The sequence below is a fragment of the Panthera tigris genome, chromosome B2 (genome assembly GCF_018350195.1).
Source record: "Panthera tigris isolate Pti1 chromosome B2, P.tigris_Pti1_mat1.1, whole genome shotgun sequence".
Classification (NCBI taxonomy): Eukaryota; Metazoa; Chordata; class Mammalia; order Carnivora; family Felidae; genus Panthera; species Panthera tigris.
In genome coordinates, this window is record NC_056664.1 from 35,134,587 (window position 1) to 35,152,322 (window position 17,736).

Below are 17,736 nucleotides of genomic sequence, written 5' to 3' on the forward strand. Positions count from 1 at the left end.
CCTGGCACGTAGTACGTGCTTTACACATCACAGTTGTTACTGTCTCTGAGTCTGACCTAGTTCCTTGCCGCCCTGATGCCCAGGGCTCATGGCCTGTGGTCACTTCCAGTTGGCACTGTGACTGAGTCTTTGGGTCTGAGACCCTGCCCTACCATCCCTTCCTTTCTCAACTCCCAGACCACCAACCTTAGTAAACTCACCAGGACAACCAGCTGTCCTTCAGCAATGGACAAGGTTCCCAGAGCCTTTCCCACCGTTGCCTTGACTGGCCCTGTCACCTGGTCTCACCTCCCCAACGGGCTGATTTCCAGGTGCCTCTACAACAGCTGCTCCTTAGAAATGGAGGCAGACCCCTTCGGCCAAGGGAGGAGATTGGACTGGGGAAGTGCAGTCCAGGCAGAGAACAGCGAGTGCAAAGGTCCTGAGGTAGACACGTGCTATGAATGTTCCAGGAGCAGCCAGGAGACCTGTGGCTGGAGCAGACAGAGGGAGGGGAGAGTAGTGAAGGGGGAGGCCCGAGACCCAGTGGGGTGGGAGGGACTCTGCAAGGCCCAGGATGCCCCGGTGCAGGTTTCACCTTCCACTCTGAGTGTTCCAGCTGTGTGCCATCTCCGAGTCATGTGACTTGCTGTTGGCTCGGGAGCTCCCAGCGGACCAGATGGGGTTCGGAGATGAGCAACCATCACAGAGCTTTGAGCAGAGGAGGGTGTGATCCCATTCACGTGGCAGGCCCTTGTGGTGCTGCAGTGTGTGTTCCTTATACAATTCCCTCTCTCCTCCCTACCCCAGCAATTCAAATGTCTCTCCTGGGTGGGAGGTAATGGAGCTTGTTAGGCCAATAAGGGGTAACCACCCCCCCAATCCTTTGTGTGTGTGTGTCTTTTTTTAAGTTCATTTATTTTGAGGGAGAGAGAGAACGTGCAGGGGAGGGAGCAGAATGAGAGGGAGACGGAGAATCCCAAGCAGGCTCCGCACTGTCGGCACAGAGCCCGATGTGGGGCTCGAACTCACGAACCCTGAGATTATGACCTGAGCCAAAATCAAGAGTCGGCCGCTCAACCACCTGAGCCACCCGGGCGCCCCCCTCCAATGTTATGTTTAAGCTCGGTCTCCAGAAGCCTGGGGTCTGTACCCAGAAGCCTGGGGTCTGCACCCCACGGTGGCCTTTGGAGGCTGTTTGTCGCCCCGGAAGGCAGCTGGGCTTCTCCCCTCCTCACACCCCGCCTCCTGCAGCTGGAGGCCCAGGTCCAGTTCCTCAGCAGCACACATCAGGAGGCCAACGCGGAGAACCGGCAGCTTCGGGAGGCTGAGCGTGACCTGGCTGGGCGGCTGGAGGAGGCGCAGGAGCAACTGCAGGTGACCAGGGGGCGTCTGAATGCCGCCAGGGGCCACGTGTCCTGGCAGACGGAGGAGGAACCAAGGCAAGTAGCTGCCATCCCTGGGCTGAGGTGGGGACCAGGGGCTTCCTGAGAGAGGTGAGGGAGTTCTCTGAGGCTCTGGTCAGCACCAGAACACCCCCAGAATCTCCCTCCTTAAGCTTTACAACAACCATGCCAGGCTGACATTCTCATGCCCGCTTCTCAGACAAGGAAAGTAAGGCACAGAGAGGGGAAAGTCATGTGTCAAGGTCACACAACTGGGATTCACACACACACACACACACACACACACACACACACACACGGTCTAGTGTGGTAATGGATCCCAGGCAGGCACTCACTCTACCTGTTACAGCCCAGAGGAGTGAGATGGGCCAGGATGGTCAGGGGAGGCTTCCTGGAGGAGGTGAGGCTTCATATAGGCCCTGAAGGATGGGCAGGATTGGTTGAGGGGGAGGAAGGGGGTGCGTGCAGGGTGAGAAGGACTGCGGAGTAGAGAGAGACCGGGAGGGGGGCCAGTTGTGAGGCGTTACCGATGGGGAGACATGTAAGCTGGGTTGGTATGACATCTATCTGCCCCTCTCCTGACCTTAGCTTCCTAAACCCTTTCTAGTGTCCCCAGGGCAGGTGAGGAGAAAGCTCCAGACACCAAGGCAGTCTCCTCAGAGGAGGCCCCCCTGCCTGGACTGTTTGGGGATGAGGATGACTGGGACCAGCTCCTGAACAGCTTCAACACCTCCTCGCGCAGAGCCCTGCAGCTCTCCTGGAGCCCACCCTCCACCCCGAGAGCCCTGGCAGGCCCCCAGACGCCCCGAGTAGTCAGGCAGATCTCCATCTCGGAGCTGCATTCTTTGCCGTTTGGTCAGGGGCCACCTTCAGATCTGGATGGGGCTCCAAGGAGCCCCACGGGGGCGCCCTCCAGGGCCACGGAGGGGAAAGGAGTGGACGTGGGTGGGCAGGACATCAGTCCAGAGCAGCCTGTCCAGCCTCACAGCCTGGAACCTAAGGAGGAGTCAGGGCCCGGCCCCGAGACCATCTTCCACGGGAGTTCCCCAGGGGCCCCGAGTGAGGAGTCAGGGAGCCTAGTGGCAGCTGCACTCAAAATGCTCATTCCTTTGGAGGATGCACCCCCTCCCCCGGTGACCTCCTCTCCTCCCCAGGCCCCAGCTGGGCCCAGCGAACAGCTCCAGGCCTCATACTCAGATGACAAGAGCCCAGAGCCCGGGCCTGTCCCAGTCAAGCTGCCCAGGCAGAGAGAGGCCCTCCTCCATCAGGACCCACACGCTGCTGGCTCTGAGCCAGGACTGGGGTCCCCAGGAGCCGGAACCCCCACACCGGGGCTGGCTGAGCCCTCCCAGGATCCGGAGCCTGTGGGTCGGGCTCCCACAGAGGGATTGGAGCAGGGCCAGCTGGGCCCTGGTGTGCAGGAGGGCCATCTTGGAGGGCCAAGAGAAGCTCACAGCCAGGTCCTCGGGCCAGAAGGCCTGTCCACCCTTTCCCGCAAGAGTCTAGAAGAAGAGCCCAAGGTCGAGGAAAGGAAACAGGTGGATCAAGGAAGCCTAGACCTCAGTTCAGGGCAGTCCACTGAGGCTCATGGCCTGAAAACGGGGCATTCAGAACACCCCCAGCAAGACGGTCTGCCTGCCCCTCGCCCACATGATGTACCGCAGGCTCAGGCTGAAGCAGGGGCCCCTGCTTCTAGAAAACAGTCACCTCCACTGGACTCTCCCCATGAAGGGGCTCAGCGCGGGGATGGAGCAGGGCCCCGGGAGCCCACACAGAACCTCCCCACCATGGTTGAGCTGGAAACCCACCCCATGCCCTCACCTACAGCTGCTCATACAGAAGAACAAGGCTCCCTACGACCCAGGGAGCCAAAGGCAGAGAACAGGCCTGAAGACCCAGGAAGTGACTCCAAGGAGGCTGAGCTGACCCCATCCTCAGGGTCCCTCACTGCCAACGAGCTTCCAGCCAACCCTGATTACCTCTTTCACATCGTCTTCCTGGGAGACTCAAACGTGGGCAAAACATCCTTCCTACACCTGCTGCACAAAAACACCTTCACCCCTGGGCTGGCAGCTACTGTGGGTAAGAGCCCACCTGGGCCGGGGGGGGGGGGGGGGTGGTGCGGGGGAGAGGGGGGAGGAGGCTGGGGGGAGGGGAAACCCAGGGCCCGGAGCCAAGGGGCTGGAGCAGGGCCAGAGAGAGCCGTCTCCGGGGAAGCTGCAGGTTCTCCTGGCCACGGGCCCTGCATTAGACTTTATTTTATGTGGGCATAATCTTACTATTTTACTAATTATCTCTAATTATAGGTAATTTGCTTTGCTGCATTGATCTGATGAGCTTATAATGTGCCACATCAACAAAGCACCCTGCAATTTAGGGGCCAATGCTGGTTGATGGTGAAAACAAGCAAGTCTCCCCCCACATGGGCCGTGGGCAGGCCACTGCGGGGGTCCCTGCACTCACATTTGTTCAGGATCAACCCCCGGGGCCAGTTAGCCAAGCTCTGGCAGGAAGTTGTCTCGGGCAAGTTGAACACTTCACACAGAATGTATTTCTAGAGTAGGGTCAGTTAGTACCTGACTTCAAATCCCCTCTCTGCCACTGGCTAGCAGTATGAACTTGGGCAAGTTATTTAACCCCTCTGAGCTCCCAAACCCTCATCTGCATATAATGGGGACAAGAGTGCTAACTTCCTAGAATGGTTGTAAGGGTTACTTCCATCCGTACATGTCAAGTCTTAGAATAATATCTGGCATGTCATAAGTGCTCAATAAATAGTTTTTTTTATTATTATTAAGTTTTTAAAATGTTTTTTATTTATTTTTGAGGGGGGGAGGGGCAGAGAGAGAGGGAGACAGAATCCGAAGCAGGCTCCAGGCTCCGAGCTGTCAGCACAGAGCCCGACGTGGGGCTCGAACCCACCAACTGCGAGATCATGACGTGAGCCAAAGTCTGGCGCTTAACTGACTGAACCACCCAGGCACCCCTGTTTTTATTGTTATTATTGTAAGTAAATGTTTGCTAATGTCTAATTCAGTGGCCCCTGCAAATGAAATGTCCCCAACCACAAAGACTCCTGTACCTAAAAACGTCAGGGTATATGACCACTTGGCATCGTATAGAGCCACAGAAATGCAAGCTCAGGAATGAAGAGGAGACCCACTTAGGCACAAAGACGGGGGCGATCCGTGTGTTCGTGTCAGTCAGGGTGCAGGCTGTCTGGGGACCAGTGCCAGGCCAGTGAGTAAATGACAGCCTTCATGCACAAGAGGCTCTAAGACAAGTTCTCAAACTTTTTTCTAAGAATCCTAACCTGGGGAACCAGTTAAGAGTGCAGTGTCCTTGGGAGTGGGGAACTCATAGCAGGCCTGGTCTGATGTTGAGTGGGGTCACAGGGTCTGCAAGGCCACCGTTATTAATCACTAAGTTATTGGTTACTGACTACCTACAGTGCCCAAGCCTGTCTTACATGCCTTATTCCTTACAGAAGCCCTCCCTGTATTAAATGATCTGCCTCCATTATTATGTGATAAGAAGGTCCCACAGAATTCAATCAAGAAAAACACAGGTTGCAAAATTGTAAAAAGACAGGTCGAGCCTGCGCTCACTGCTAGGCAGCTTGGGAGTGTCTGAGATCCAGGTGGGTGAGACCAATCTGTCCCAGGGCCAGCTGCGGTTTGGTGCCCCCTGGTGGCTGCCATCCATCTGGCTTCGTTATCCATGGGGACGATTCTGGCTTCCCCAGTCTTGAACATTTCCCCACTCAGCGTCACCTCTTCCATTCTCACCCCCTCTCAGAAGAACAGGGCTAGGTGGAGTCCCAGAGCCAGAGCCAAGTGGGTTATATCTGAATGTGCATTTGTGCCAGGCTTTTCCATAGCCCCATTTTACAGATGAGGGAAACAGATCATTGAAGACCTGGTTAACTTTCCTGCCCTCGCTGGGGCCCAAAGTTCATTAGCCATAGTCTCCTGCCTTCAAAGCACATGCCCTACCCTCTTCTGGGTCTTACCCTCTTCTGCGTTCAGCATTACTCTCTCCCTGGGGAGATTCCTTCGGAAAGAGGTCATTGTTATACTCTTAATGTAAATAGCAGATTCCTTGGGAAGGAGATAACTTCTATTCTTAACGGCATGTTTGGGGGACAGTATGGGGGCCGTATGGGTGGACTGAAGAGGGGATGGACAGGGAGGTAGAACAGCGGGGGTAATGGGGGGGGTTACGAAAGAGTCATTTGTAGGTTACACAGTGGGTATTTAAGCCGAAGCTGGATATTATCACTGGGGGTTGGATTAGACAATCTCAGAGGTTCCTGCAGACCCTGGGCTTCCTAAAACATTCAGGAAAGAGGGCAGAAAAGAGAAGTAAATGCTACAGACTTCTGCATCACCATTCTGCAGTCAGGTCTCCCAGGTGGTCACTTCCTGTGGAGAACATGGGCAGTGGGGGGAGGGAGGTGGTCCGTGGTTTTGACTGCCTCCGGGGAGAGCAGCAGGTGTTCATGGAGGTCACCATAAGAGACGGAGGAAAGTCTCTACTAGCTCAGGGCTGATATGAGGAGGCACCCCTTTCCTGAGCTGGCCTGGGGCCTACAGTGGGCCCTGTAGGAAAGGGACAAAGAAGCCCCTCTCACTCACCCCCTACTCTGCCGGATTTCCTTGGGAAGTGGGGATTGGCAGGAAGGTGCACCTCAAACTTTCTACACTTCCCCGGGATTTCACTCTTATCTTCTATCTCCAGGGACAGAGAGGGTCTGAAAGCATGACCACGGCAGGGGTGGACCTGGGAAATTTGAAGGGCTAGGGTTCAGGGAGATGAGAATAGTGATGAGGGGCGCCTGGGTGGCTCGGTTAAGCGTCCGACTTCAGCTCAGGTCATGATCTCACAGTTCGTGTGTTCGAGCCCCGCGTCAGATTCTACGCTGACAGTGCAGAGCCTTTTTGGGATTCTCTCTCTCCCACTCTCTCTGACCCTCCCCTGCTCATGCGTGCTCTCTCTCAAAATAAATAAACAAACATTAAAAATAAAAAGAATAATGGTGAAAATGATCACCTCTCAAGAACTCCCTCCAGAAACTGGGCTGAACCTCAAACATAAGTCATTTAATTCTCCCAACCACTCTGCGATGTGCGTCCTTTTGTTTTATTTTAAAACCATTATTATTATTATTATTATTTACAGATAGTTATTTATTTACTTAAGTGAGCTCTACACCCAACGTGGGGCTTGAACTCAAGACCCTGAGATCAAGAGCCGCGTGCTCTCCCAACTGAGCCAGCCAGGCGCCCCGGTGCGGGTCTTTTTAAATTGTCATCTTGCATGGGGCACCTGGGTAGCTCAGTCGGTTAAGCATCCGACTTCAGCTCAGGTCACGATCTCGCGGTCCATGAGTTCAAGCCCCACGTCGGGCTCTGTGCTGACAGCTCAGAGCCTGGAGCCTGTTTCAGATTATGTGTCTCCCTCTTTCTCTGACCCTCCCCTGTTCATGCTCTCTCACTCTGTCTCAAAAATAAATAAACGTTAAAAAAAAATTAAAAAAAAATTAATTGTCATCTTGCAGATGAGAAAGGGAGGCTCAGAGAGGTACAGTGACCTGCCTGGGGTCACAAAGCCAGCAGCTGAGGGTGGGCAGCTCACAGTCAGGCATCCCTGACAGCATTGCTCCTTCCGCCCTCCTTGGCTGTCTGTTTCTACCCTGCTGTCTGTTCCATAATTAGGAACGAAACAGGGAGTATTCTAAAAATAAAATAATGAAACTGGTTTTCTTGAGGGACCTGAGGAATAAACATTGCTGTACAGGTGGGAAGACGGATATGTTCACAGATGTCGAAACAATGCAAGGTGCCTCGAACTGGCACTGACCGCCAGGGTGTGGGAGTGTGGTGGGGGCAGTGAAGCCCACAGGCTAGGTGGTCAGGAGAGGCTTCTTGGCAGACGTGGGCCCTTGTGTACAGATGGGATTTGGAGAGCTGAGGGGAAGCCCGGCAGCCCGAGGGGCTGGTACTGGGGACAGGTCTTGGCTGGAAGCCCTGGATGGTAACTTAGAAGCGGACCTGATGCCCTCTGTGTGTCCTAGGCGTGGATTTTCGGGTCAAAACTCTGCTGGTGGATAACAAGTGCTTCGCGCTGCAGCTCTGGGACACGGCTGGCCAGGAGAGGTAACTGGCACTGTCTGTAATCGTGTTGTCAGGGCCGCTGAGGTACAGCGGGGTGGAGGGCAGCCCTGACCTCAAAGAGTCTAACATAGGTAAGAGGCAACCACGTGCATGAAAGGTATCCAGCCCCTAAGGATTTAGGAGGCTGGGGAAGGAGAGGTGAGTCAAGCCCCGGTGGGGTAGGTGAACCAAGGGCCCCTTGGCCTGACAGGGCAGCTGGCAGGGCCATCCCCGCACGGCCTGCAGGGATGGCTGCCCATCGCCTGTTCTGAAAACGCCAGCCTGCCCCTTTGCAGTTAGGCAGTAGCGATCGAAACTTAAAAGGCATAGTTTCTGGGGAGCCTGGGTGCCTCGGCTGAGCGTCTAACTCTTGGTTTCGGCTCAGGCCATGATCCCAGGGTCATGGGATCAAAGCCCACGTCCTCTCTCCCTCCCCCTCTGTCCCCCTTCCCCGCTCATGCTATTTCTCTCTCTCTCTCTTTAAAAAAAAAAAAAAAAAAAGCCACATTTTCTTTGACCCAGCAGCTCTGCTTCCAGAAACTTACTCTGCTGATCAACTCATACATGACTATAGTCTCGACACATTCACAACAACATCACTTATGTTGTGAAACACCGGGAATGACCAAAACGTCCGGAATGGTGGCCCAGCTGATTCTACCCAATATGTAGAATAGTATGAAGCCACAAAAGAGATTGAGCGTTCTCCCCGTGCACCTGTGGGGAGACACCTCCAAGACGTTTTACGAACTGAAAAAGCAAAGTACAGATTACTGAGCATTAACGAATACAGTGAGGACTTCACACTGTGTTTACCATGTGTGTGCGTGTATGCACATATACAGTTGTGTATGTTCATAAAATCCCTCTGGAAACTGCTAACCCTGGCTGCCCCCGGGGAGGGAGACTGAGTGGCGGCAGGATGGGGGTGGTGGCGGGGAGGGGGGCGGTGTCAGACTTTTCACTGGGTGCTGGCTGGTACCTTCTGAAGTCTGAGCCATGAGAACCGTTACCTATTCAACGAGAACTACCCTGTGAGAAGGAAAACTCTGGGAAGCAATCAGAAGCAGGTGAGGCTCCTTGCCCCACTTTGCGGATGAAGTAGCTAAGTCCTGGAGAGGCCAGGGCATGGGGTCAGCCCCCCAGGCCTGGCCTCACGCAGACCGTCTGGGCAGGTACCACAGCGTGACTCGGCAGCTACTCCGCAAGGCTGATGGAGTGGTACTCATGTACGACGTCACCTCCCAGGAGAGCTTTGCCCATGTGCGCCACTGGCTGGACTGTCTCCAGGTGAGCCGATGGCTGCTGGGGTTGGCCCCAGTTTGGGGAACCAAGAGGGAACTTGCACCCTGCCCACACCCCCCTTTCTCCCAGGATTACAAATGACACAGCAGACTCGTGGGTGATGCGACCCACTGAGGGCGGGTGGCTGGATGGGCCGGGGGCATCATCACACAAAGAAACCACAACCACATAGTACCGCCTCCAAAACAAACTACTTCCTTTATCTTATGAACATTTCTTTCCTATATGCAGTAGCTTGGGGGTGTCTTCTTAACACCTGGAAATAATGCAAGTGTAGCGGCACTCTAAGTGATAAGTCGTCCGTCCACCCGTCTCTAGTTCTTGCCCCGTGTGCTTAGTTGACACGCACATACTGAAATTCTGCAGCATGGGCTGGCACCGCAGAGGGGTGTGAAGGAAGACGTGTTGTCTTCTCTGTGGGAGTTTCTAGTCTAGTTGAAGAGAAGCCAACAAAGTAGGATAAGGTGATGTATGAAGGAGGCTGGGCTCTGGGTCTGACAGGACCTAGGTGTGAATCCCAACTACCCTGCCCCAACTCTGACCTTGGACAAGTGACTCAGCTTCTCCGAACTTCGATTTTCCAGCTTCTCTCAGACAGTTGTTAGGATTAACTGACATCATTGCCTTTAGCACAATGCTGGGTATATAGTAAGCACTCAGTAAACAGAAGCTTAACAGCAGTAGCTTCTGCTGTGAAGCCGGCCTGTGTAATCAAGCACTGGGCTGTTCAGCACAGGCAGGAAGAGAAGGGCATGGGCGGGAACAATCCTGGAAGGCCTGCTAGGGGAGGCACTTTTGAGGCTGGCCTCGGAAAATGGCTGACAAGTTTGTAGGCAGAGAGGAGGGGCTGACTCACCGTCACACCGAAGGGTGTGGAGTGGGTGTGACCCGGAAAGGTGGTCATGGGGGGGGGAGGGGCAGGGTGTGCTTAGTCAGCTCCCTGGAGGGCGGGGCCGCGTCCACCCAGGGCCTGGCACAGCATAGCAGGCACCCAGCACGTGTGGCTGAGGGAATGTGTTCTGTGTGCAGGACTCAGGGTCCAATGGGGTGGTCATGCTTCTCCTGGGAAACAAGATGGACTGTGAGGAGAAACGGCAGGTGCCCACCGAGGCCGGGCAGCAGCTGGCCCAGGTGAGCACCCGGGCATCAGGCCCTCACCCAGCCTGGACTGGGCAGACCCCTCCCTGGAGGTTAGTGGACAGGTCACCCCGGCCTGGCTAACCGAGAAGGACCCGTTGCCCGTTCCTGCCCCTGCCCCTGCCCTGCCCTGCCAAAGGCCGGGTCAGAGTGGACAGCGGCCTGGCCCCCTCTGTCTCTGGCCTACCCTGTTCTTAGGCCCAAACGTGAAGCTGTGATGGTGGGCGTGACATTGACCCTCACGTTGAACTAGCAGTTCTCCACACAGCATTCTGACCCCCACAAAAATATCTTCAGAGTAAAGAAAGGTTTTTAAAGCTTCACTTAAAATTCCCAATCAAATCTTACTTTTCTCTCTGGTCTCTAATTAACATAGCATTCCTTCTAATTTATTCTATCTTAGGACTCAAATTCTTCTCTGGCGAGAGCGCATCAAAAGCCCCACCACCAGGCAGTGGATACTATTTATTTACGAATAGAATTTGGCCACATTCCAGAAACTCTGGAGAATAATAGAGAAGGAAGAAAGAACCCACCCCTTGCCCCACCTCTGCTACAACCCCTCTTGGCATTTCCATATTGTATTTCCTTCCCCTTCTCTTTTCTCGTAATCATGAGGTCATCACTGTGGCTCCTAGTTGGCGGGAATTTTTCCCTCTTAAATGTAGTGGCTCATCTCTTTGACATGGTAATTCCTCCTCTGGCAATTTATCCTGAGGAAAGAATCAGAAATAATAATCCCTAAGAGAATAGCGTAATGGATACCCGCGTATAATGTATAATCAAGAATGTTTACGTGAGGATGTTATTTACAGTATTATTTATAAGAACAGACATTTGGCAGTGGGTGGTGGTCAAATTGTGGAGGTTCATGGGAGAGGCTAGCATTTGCCATTAAGAATCCCTCCCCAGAAAAAATATTTGAGGGTGTGGAGGAAATGCTTACAATATAACGTGAAGTCAAAAGAACAGCTGGTCTTCTGAATCCTGTGAGGTTGCTGATATTTGACTGGGGCCCCGTCAAACTAGCCATTGCATATGGTTTAATCCAACAGTACAATGACCTTGAGCCCACCCTACCCCAAAGGGTTATATAAAACAGAGCGAGGGGCACCTGGGTGGCTCAGTCGGTTAAGCAGCCGACTTCGGCTCAGGTCATGATCTCATGGTCCGTGAGTTCAAGCCCTGCGTCGGGCTCTGTGCTGACAGCTCAGAGCCTGGAGCCTCTTTCGGATTCTGTGTCTCCCTCTCTCTCTGACTGTCCCCTGTTCATGCTCTGTCTCTCTCTGTCTCAAAAATAAACATTAAAAAAATTAAAAAAAATAAAACAGAGCGAAAAGATATATATCAAACACTAACAGGAGTGGTTTATATTTTGCACCTATACACTTTTAGAAACGTTTATTCATTTTTGAGAGAGAGAGTGTGAGCAGGGGAAGGGCAGAGAGGGAGTGGGACAGAGGATCCCAAGTGGGCTCTGTGCGAGGGGCAGGGAGCCCGATGTGGGGCTTGAGCTCACGAACCATGATCATGACCTGAGCCAAAGTCAGACGCCCAACCGACTGAGCCACCCAGGCGCCCCTGCACTTAAACTTTTTGAATGCTGTATTTTCCAGTATTTCGCCCAGTTGAATATTTTTGAAATAAAAAACCCCACACAACTAATGGTTTAAAATGCTCCTGGAGGGGGGCACCGGGGTGGCTCAGTTGGTTGACTGTCTGACTTCAGCTCAGGTCGTGACTTTGCTGTTCCTGGGTTTGGGCCCCTGCACTGACAGCTCAGAGCCTGGAGCTTGCTTCACATTCCGTGTCTCCCTCTCTCTCTGCCCCTTCCCTGCTCATGCTGTGTCTCTCTCTGTCTCAAGAATAAATAAACATTAGGGGCGCCTGGGTGGCGTAGTCGGTTGGGCGTCCGACTTCAGCCAGGTCACGATCTCGCACTCCGTGAGTTCGAGCCCCGCGTCAGGCTCTGGGCTGATGGCTCAGAGCCTGGAGCCTGTTTCCGATTCTGTGTCTCCCTCTCTCTCTGCCCCTCCCCCGTTCATGCTCTGTCTCTCTCTGTCCCAAAAATAAATAAATGTTGAAAAAAAAAATTTTTTTTAAAAGAATAAATAAACATAAAAAAAATATATATATATATATATATATATATATATATATATATATATATTCATTCCCAGGGACATTTCTCCAAGTTGGGACACGGGCTTTCCACCATTGCTCTGTGGGCTCTGGAACGTTTCCGGGGTGGCATCTTTAGCATGGTGGCTGGCCAGGGTGGAGAGGGCCAGTGGGCAGGACCAGGGCTGGGACCAGTGGCCACACGGAGAAGGGGCTGCCTCGCTTGTTGTGGTTGGCCTAGGGACGTACTGGGTGGGACTCTGTCTGATGGCCAGGGCTTTGGCGGTGGGGGCGGCCACCAGGATGCTCAGTGTGCTCCCCGAGGGCACCCATACCCCTGTCTGTCTGCAGGAGCTGGGAGTCTCCTTTGGGGAGTGCAGCGCCGCCCTAGGTCACAACATCCAGGAGTCCATGATGAACCTGGCCCGGTGAGTGCCACCCCGCCCCTCCCCACCCTGAGAGCCTCCTGGGCAGCCTCCAGACCCCTCCTGAGGGAGGGAAGGCCCACTCTGAGGAAGCACTGCGACAACACAGGGCTCACACTCTGGGGAAGGACAGAGAGCACTGTGCAGAGAGTCCGAAGCCAGTTCTACCAACGCCGTTGACTGCATCACCTCCTACAAGTCTCACATGCCCTGTCTGAGCCTCGGCTTTCTCCTCTGTGCAGTGTGGTGGGACAGAGAGAGTCACTTTCCTGCTCCCAGCCTTCTAGTAACTCCCACTAGATTTAGAATAAAATCCCAATGCCTCGCAGTGGCCTTCCTCATCTCCGGAGCCATCTCCCCTGTCCCTGTGTGCGGGTGTACGTGCACACTCACTCAGCTCCAGCTGTTTAGGGGGGACCCTCCCTGACCACTCCCCATCCCACCACTATTCTGGATCCCTGTCCTCTTGTTTGTGTCTTTCAAAGCCCTTCTTGGGGCGCCTGGGTGACTCAGTGAAGCATCCAACTCTTGATTTTGGCTCAGGTGGTGATCTCGCGGTTCGGGAGTTCGGGCCCCACGTCGGGCTCTGCGCTGACAGCGGGGAGCCTGCTTGGGGTTCTCTTTCTCTCCCCCTCTCTCTGCCCCTCCTCCTCCCCGGCTTGTGCTCTCGTCTCTCTCAAAATAAACAAGCTTTAAAAAAAAAAAAACCCTTCATGGGGAGCCTGGGTGGCTCAGTCGGTTAAGCAGCCGACTTCAGCTCAGGTCACGATCTCGAGGTCCGTGAGTTCGAGCCCCGCATCGGGCTATGGGCTGATGACTCGGAGCCTGGAGCCTGTTTCAGATTCTGTGTCTCCCTCTCTCTCTGACCCTCCTCCGTTCATGCTCTGTCTCTCTCTGTCTCAAAAATAAATAAACATTAAAAAATTTTTTGAAAAAACAAACAAAACAAAACAAAAACCTTCTTGACAAATCGTAATCACAGGTGCATTTGTCTGCTTCCTTGTTGCTGTCGGCCTCCTGCACCAGACTGTAGCTCCAGGAGGGCAGGGCCGCGTCTGTTTTGTTCAGCCCCTCCCTCCACACCCAGGGCCCAGCACATACTAGGTGCCCAAGAAATGAATGAAATGGGTAAGGCGGACGGGGTACTAGGCCAGATGATCTGGAAGCCCCTTCTCTGACAAAGCAACCGGGGCGAGCTTGCCAAACCACGCACCCGATCACACTGTGATGGCCTCTGATCCAAAACTGCTCAACGGATTCCCTCTGCTGTAGAACAGAAGCCCGGGTTCCTGAATGTGGTTTCCAGGCCCCTGGGGGCCCTGACCCCCTGTTGCCTACAAGGCTTCTTTCTGGGCCAGTCAGTCTTTTAGGCTTTGGGAGTTAGTGCAGTGGTCCCCACACAGTAAATATAATCTGAGCAAGTGAATGAACCAATGAGCTTCTTTTATTTCCCCAATCCCCAGCTCTCTTTTGACACCGAGCCTTTGCCCCCTGCCTGGAATGCACCCTGCTTTTCTGCTAGCGAACTCTTGTACTCTGCTGGTCTCAGCTCTGATGCTGCCTCCTTCCTCCGTAAATCCCTGGAGAACCTGGTGTGAGGTCCCTCGGCGTGCTTCCCCATTCCTGGGTTCTGACAGCCCCTTCTCCTCTCTGTCTCCCTTACTACTCAAGGCAAGGACATGCCGGCTTCACTGTCCCATTCAAAGTCCCTTGCACCAAGCCTGGCACACAGTAGTCTGGAAAGGATGCCAGGAAAGAGAGGGCAAAAGTCTCTATGGCCCCATTTTTCCGGTGCCGTGTGGAATGCAGGACGGGAACAGAGCAGGGGGGGAAGAGAGGTAGCTCAGGGGATGCAATCCCCCAGCCCCACAGCTGCACCTGCAGGTCCCTCCCTGCTGCCCCGGCAAGGTGAGACAGAGGACTGATGTCTGGCGTCGTCACACAGGTCACTCAAGATGCAGGAAGACCGTCTGAAGGACTCCCTGGTGGAGGTGGCCCCCAAGAGGCCATCCAAGAGCTCTGTCTGCTGCTTCTGACCATCTGGCCCAGCCAGGACAGGACGGCACCCCTCGGGTTTCCTGTTCCTCGACTCCTGTCCCACCTGCCTGGACACAGCAATGACAGAGACGGCCAGCTCGGATGTTCAGGAAAACCCCTCCTCCCATCAGGACTCGGATCCCAGGGTAGGGCTGCACTAACTCCGCCCTTTGCACTCTGAAGAAGGACTTTGCTGAGGTGATGGTGGTGAAAACTCTTTAAAGTAAGGAAAAGTCTAGAAAAATGAATGAAGGAAAGCACACCACATTCTTGGGCACACATCTCTGGGTGGTAAAATTGCAGGGTGAATGTGCGGAGGTGTTATTTCCCTTTTTATATGTATTTGTATTTCCAGATCTTCTGCAATGATTCGGTGTTCTTTATATAATCAAAATGAAAAATAAACGCTGAGGAGAGGGAGAGAAACTTCCCTGGGAGCCTGCTTCGGGGCTGATTGCTAACGGATACTGCCTGTTAATGACAGAATACTCTTTATTCAAGCAGTCCCCCTGTTTCGTGCCTGCCAAAGCTGGTGAACCTTGTCCCATTCACCCCTGTTTGCAAGTATGGAGGTCCTTCCGAGCAGAATCCAAGTCTGGGGAAAGAGCAATGTTCTGATGGCCCCTGACAAGCCCTGTTCCTCCTGTCTCCTGTCCCCCCCCTCCCCCACTTCCTTTCCCCCAGACCTGACTCTAAAGGGTCATATTCAAGGACCACCTGCTCTAATGCCAAGATGTCCCCTGCTGCAGCTCTCTGCCCTCAGTCGTCAGTCTCTGGGTGCTCTCGAGGTCCAGCTGGGGTGTGGCTGGTGGGGCCTGGGGAGCAGCAGAGACACTGGCCACGGGTCACTCATGGGCTCCTCTTTGGAGCTTTTGTAGGGATTCCCAGAACTGCACAACATTTGCCTCCTGAAAGGTACAGCCCCCCAGGCTGCGGTCTCCTGTGCCCTTAAGGAGCTTGTTTCGAGAATCTTAGGGAGACGGCCCCTCAATGTCGGACTATCTCCCGTCACGTATGTTTGTCGTGATTGTTGTCCCCGTCATCTTACCGCTAACCGCAATGACACCCACCATGTCCTGCAGGCCAGCATGTGCAGGATGCAGGGTGCGTAATGATAACTTCGTGATCCTTCAATCCTGGTGAATTCCCCAGCTGAATCCAAGGAAACCCCGGTTCCGTGGGGGAGACAAGCAGAGACAGTTCCAAGAGAAAGAGGTACAGAGCAAGAGCCTGCAGGAGAGGAAGCGAGGGCGGGAGGTGGAAAACAGAGCTTGCCTACAGGTTGAATCAGTCTCCGATCTTGGCCCCCATCCCTCTGCTCGGTTCTGAAAGGGATGCCTCCACAGCAGTGAGCTCTCTGTCAATAAAGGCATACAAGTGGCAGTTGGATGACCCTTGGCAAGAGGCAAGGTGGAAAAGGTTCAGGCATCCGAAGCCGCTAAAGGTTGGATCCAATGCCTTTAACGGACCCCATTCAACCTCTAGACAGTATGCAGGATGACTTTGTGATCTAGGCAGTTCTCTTCCTGGCCCCTCTTATGGATTCTTTCTTATCCCCAATCTCTTCTCTCTTCCTGGATCCTCTCTGTCAGCCCACAAGTGTCTCCCTGCTCTGAGAAGTTTCTAGATTGTAGTAGGTTCCAAGACAGACAGACAGACAGACAGAGAGAGGTGGGCTGGAGAGAGTGATGTGTGCCCACGGATGAGGGTGGGAGGCAGGTCTTGCTGTTGCTAATGGATCTCTCTGGGGCCTGGGGACCTGGCAGGAACCAACGTCTCTGTCCGGTAGGCCAGCGAGTTAATGAGGCAGGTAAGCAGGGTGTGATTCCTGGGGGAGCCAGGAGAGCGGATAGAGCCCCTGTCCTCTGGGGGACCCCGTACAGAAATAGCCCCCAGGCCTGCCCCTTTCATCTCAGCTCTGCCCCCGCTGGAGGCAGCCAGCTCAGGTTCCCTAGAGGTGGGGTGCCAGAAGGGACCACACACCTGCCCAGAACCTTCTCTTGGCTTTCTCTGGCTAGGTCCAGCTTCTGTGCCGAGCAGGGCTGTGGAGGGGCCGCCAGCCTTTCCTGGTGTCAGAGGGCTCCGGGTCAGCAAGCAGGGCCCAGGAACCTCAGAGCAGCACGAGGCAGGTAAGGAGAGCAGCAGGAGGGGCTCAAGGTAGATTTCAGAGGGAGCATCCAGGCAAGTGGTGAGTTCCCAGGGCACGTCTGCCAAGCAGGCGCTGGTCACAACTTAGCTTGAGGTTGGTTAGGAAAAGGAGGGTGAGGGTGCCTGGGGTGGCTCAGTCCGGGAAGCGTCAGGCTTCAGCTCAGGTCATGATCTTGCAGTTCATGGTTCGAGCCCCGCGTCAGGCTCTGTGACAGCTCAGAGCCTGGAGCCTGCTTCGGATTCTCTATCTCCTCTCTCTGCCCCTCCCTCGCTCTTTCTCTCTCTCTCAAAAATAAACATTTCAACAATTTTTTTAAAAAAGAAAAGGAGGGTGGGACTGGGCTGATGGGGCTCAGGCGGTGGAGTGAGAAGGGGAGGGCAGGGGGACAAACTGGAGTGTGGACAGAGGTGTCAGGGAAGAGAGATTTTTGGAACGGTGGGTGGGCAGGAACAGAACAGGCGTCATTTGCAAAGCTCCTACTTCGCGCCAGGCACTGTTCCGAGCACTTAGCTTGTATCACCCCATTCAACCCTCACATCAGCCCTGTGAGATGGGGCTTGTGATTATCCCCACTTCACAGCTAAGGAAAATGCGGCACAGAGGATGAGTCGCTTGTCCGCAGCCACGCGGCTAGCAGGTGGTGCAGGGGGGTTTTGAACCCAGGCTCTGGCGGCCACAAGCGTCGCCATGAAGTTACGGAGCTTCTCCTAGGAAGGTACGGACGCTTAGGTGGAGCCGGGGCGGGGGCCCTGGACCCTTTCTTTCCCTCCCCTCGTCTCCACTTCTGTCATTGGCAGCAGGCCTGGGCCGGGTGAATGAAGAAAGGGAAGACAGGGCAGTTAGGGACTGAGGCTGGTCCCTCGGTTCCTCCTCCACCCACAGTTCCCGGAAGGAGCCTGAGACCTTGCAGTGGCGTGGTATTGGAGGCAGAATTCACACAGGCCCCCCTGAGGTCTCTTCTCGGCTGCCCTCGGGCCCCAGAGGCCAAGCAAGTCCCCCAGGCAGGGCTCTGCCGCAGGGGC

At 54.4% G+C, this 17,736-nt stretch overlaps 1 protein-coding gene across 5 annotated transcripts in view; it reads left to right on the forward strand.

The window, feature by feature from the left end:
* Positions 1-16,868, forward strand: part of RAB44 (RAB44, member RAS oncogene family) — a 36,381-nt gene extending 19,513 nt beyond the window's left edge. Inside the window, exons 8-15 of one of the 5 annotated variants that reach the window (XR_006217613.1) lie at positions 1,234-1,421; positions 1,993-3,467; positions 7,462-7,543; positions 8,716-8,830; positions 9,875-9,976; positions 12,455-12,531; positions 14,474-16,375; positions 16,584-16,868. Coding sequence is in view for 3 of the 5 variants with exons in the window: in XM_007085253.3 (XP_007085315.2) it covers positions 1,234-1,421; positions 1,993-3,467; positions 7,462-7,543; positions 8,716-8,830; positions 9,875-9,976; positions 12,455-12,531; positions 14,474-14,564 (2,130 nt within the window). In the remaining 2 variants the exon portion in view is untranslated. Of the gene's footprint in view, positions 1-1,233; positions 1,422-1,992; positions 3,468-7,461; positions 7,544-8,065; positions 8,431-8,715; positions 8,831-9,874; positions 9,977-12,454; positions 12,532-14,473 lie in introns of those variants that run through there. The other 4 variants (XR_006217614.1, XM_007085253.3, XM_042986222.1 and 1 more) reach the window with 4 other exon arrangements.
* Positions 16,869-17,736: the final 868 nt, after the last annotated feature.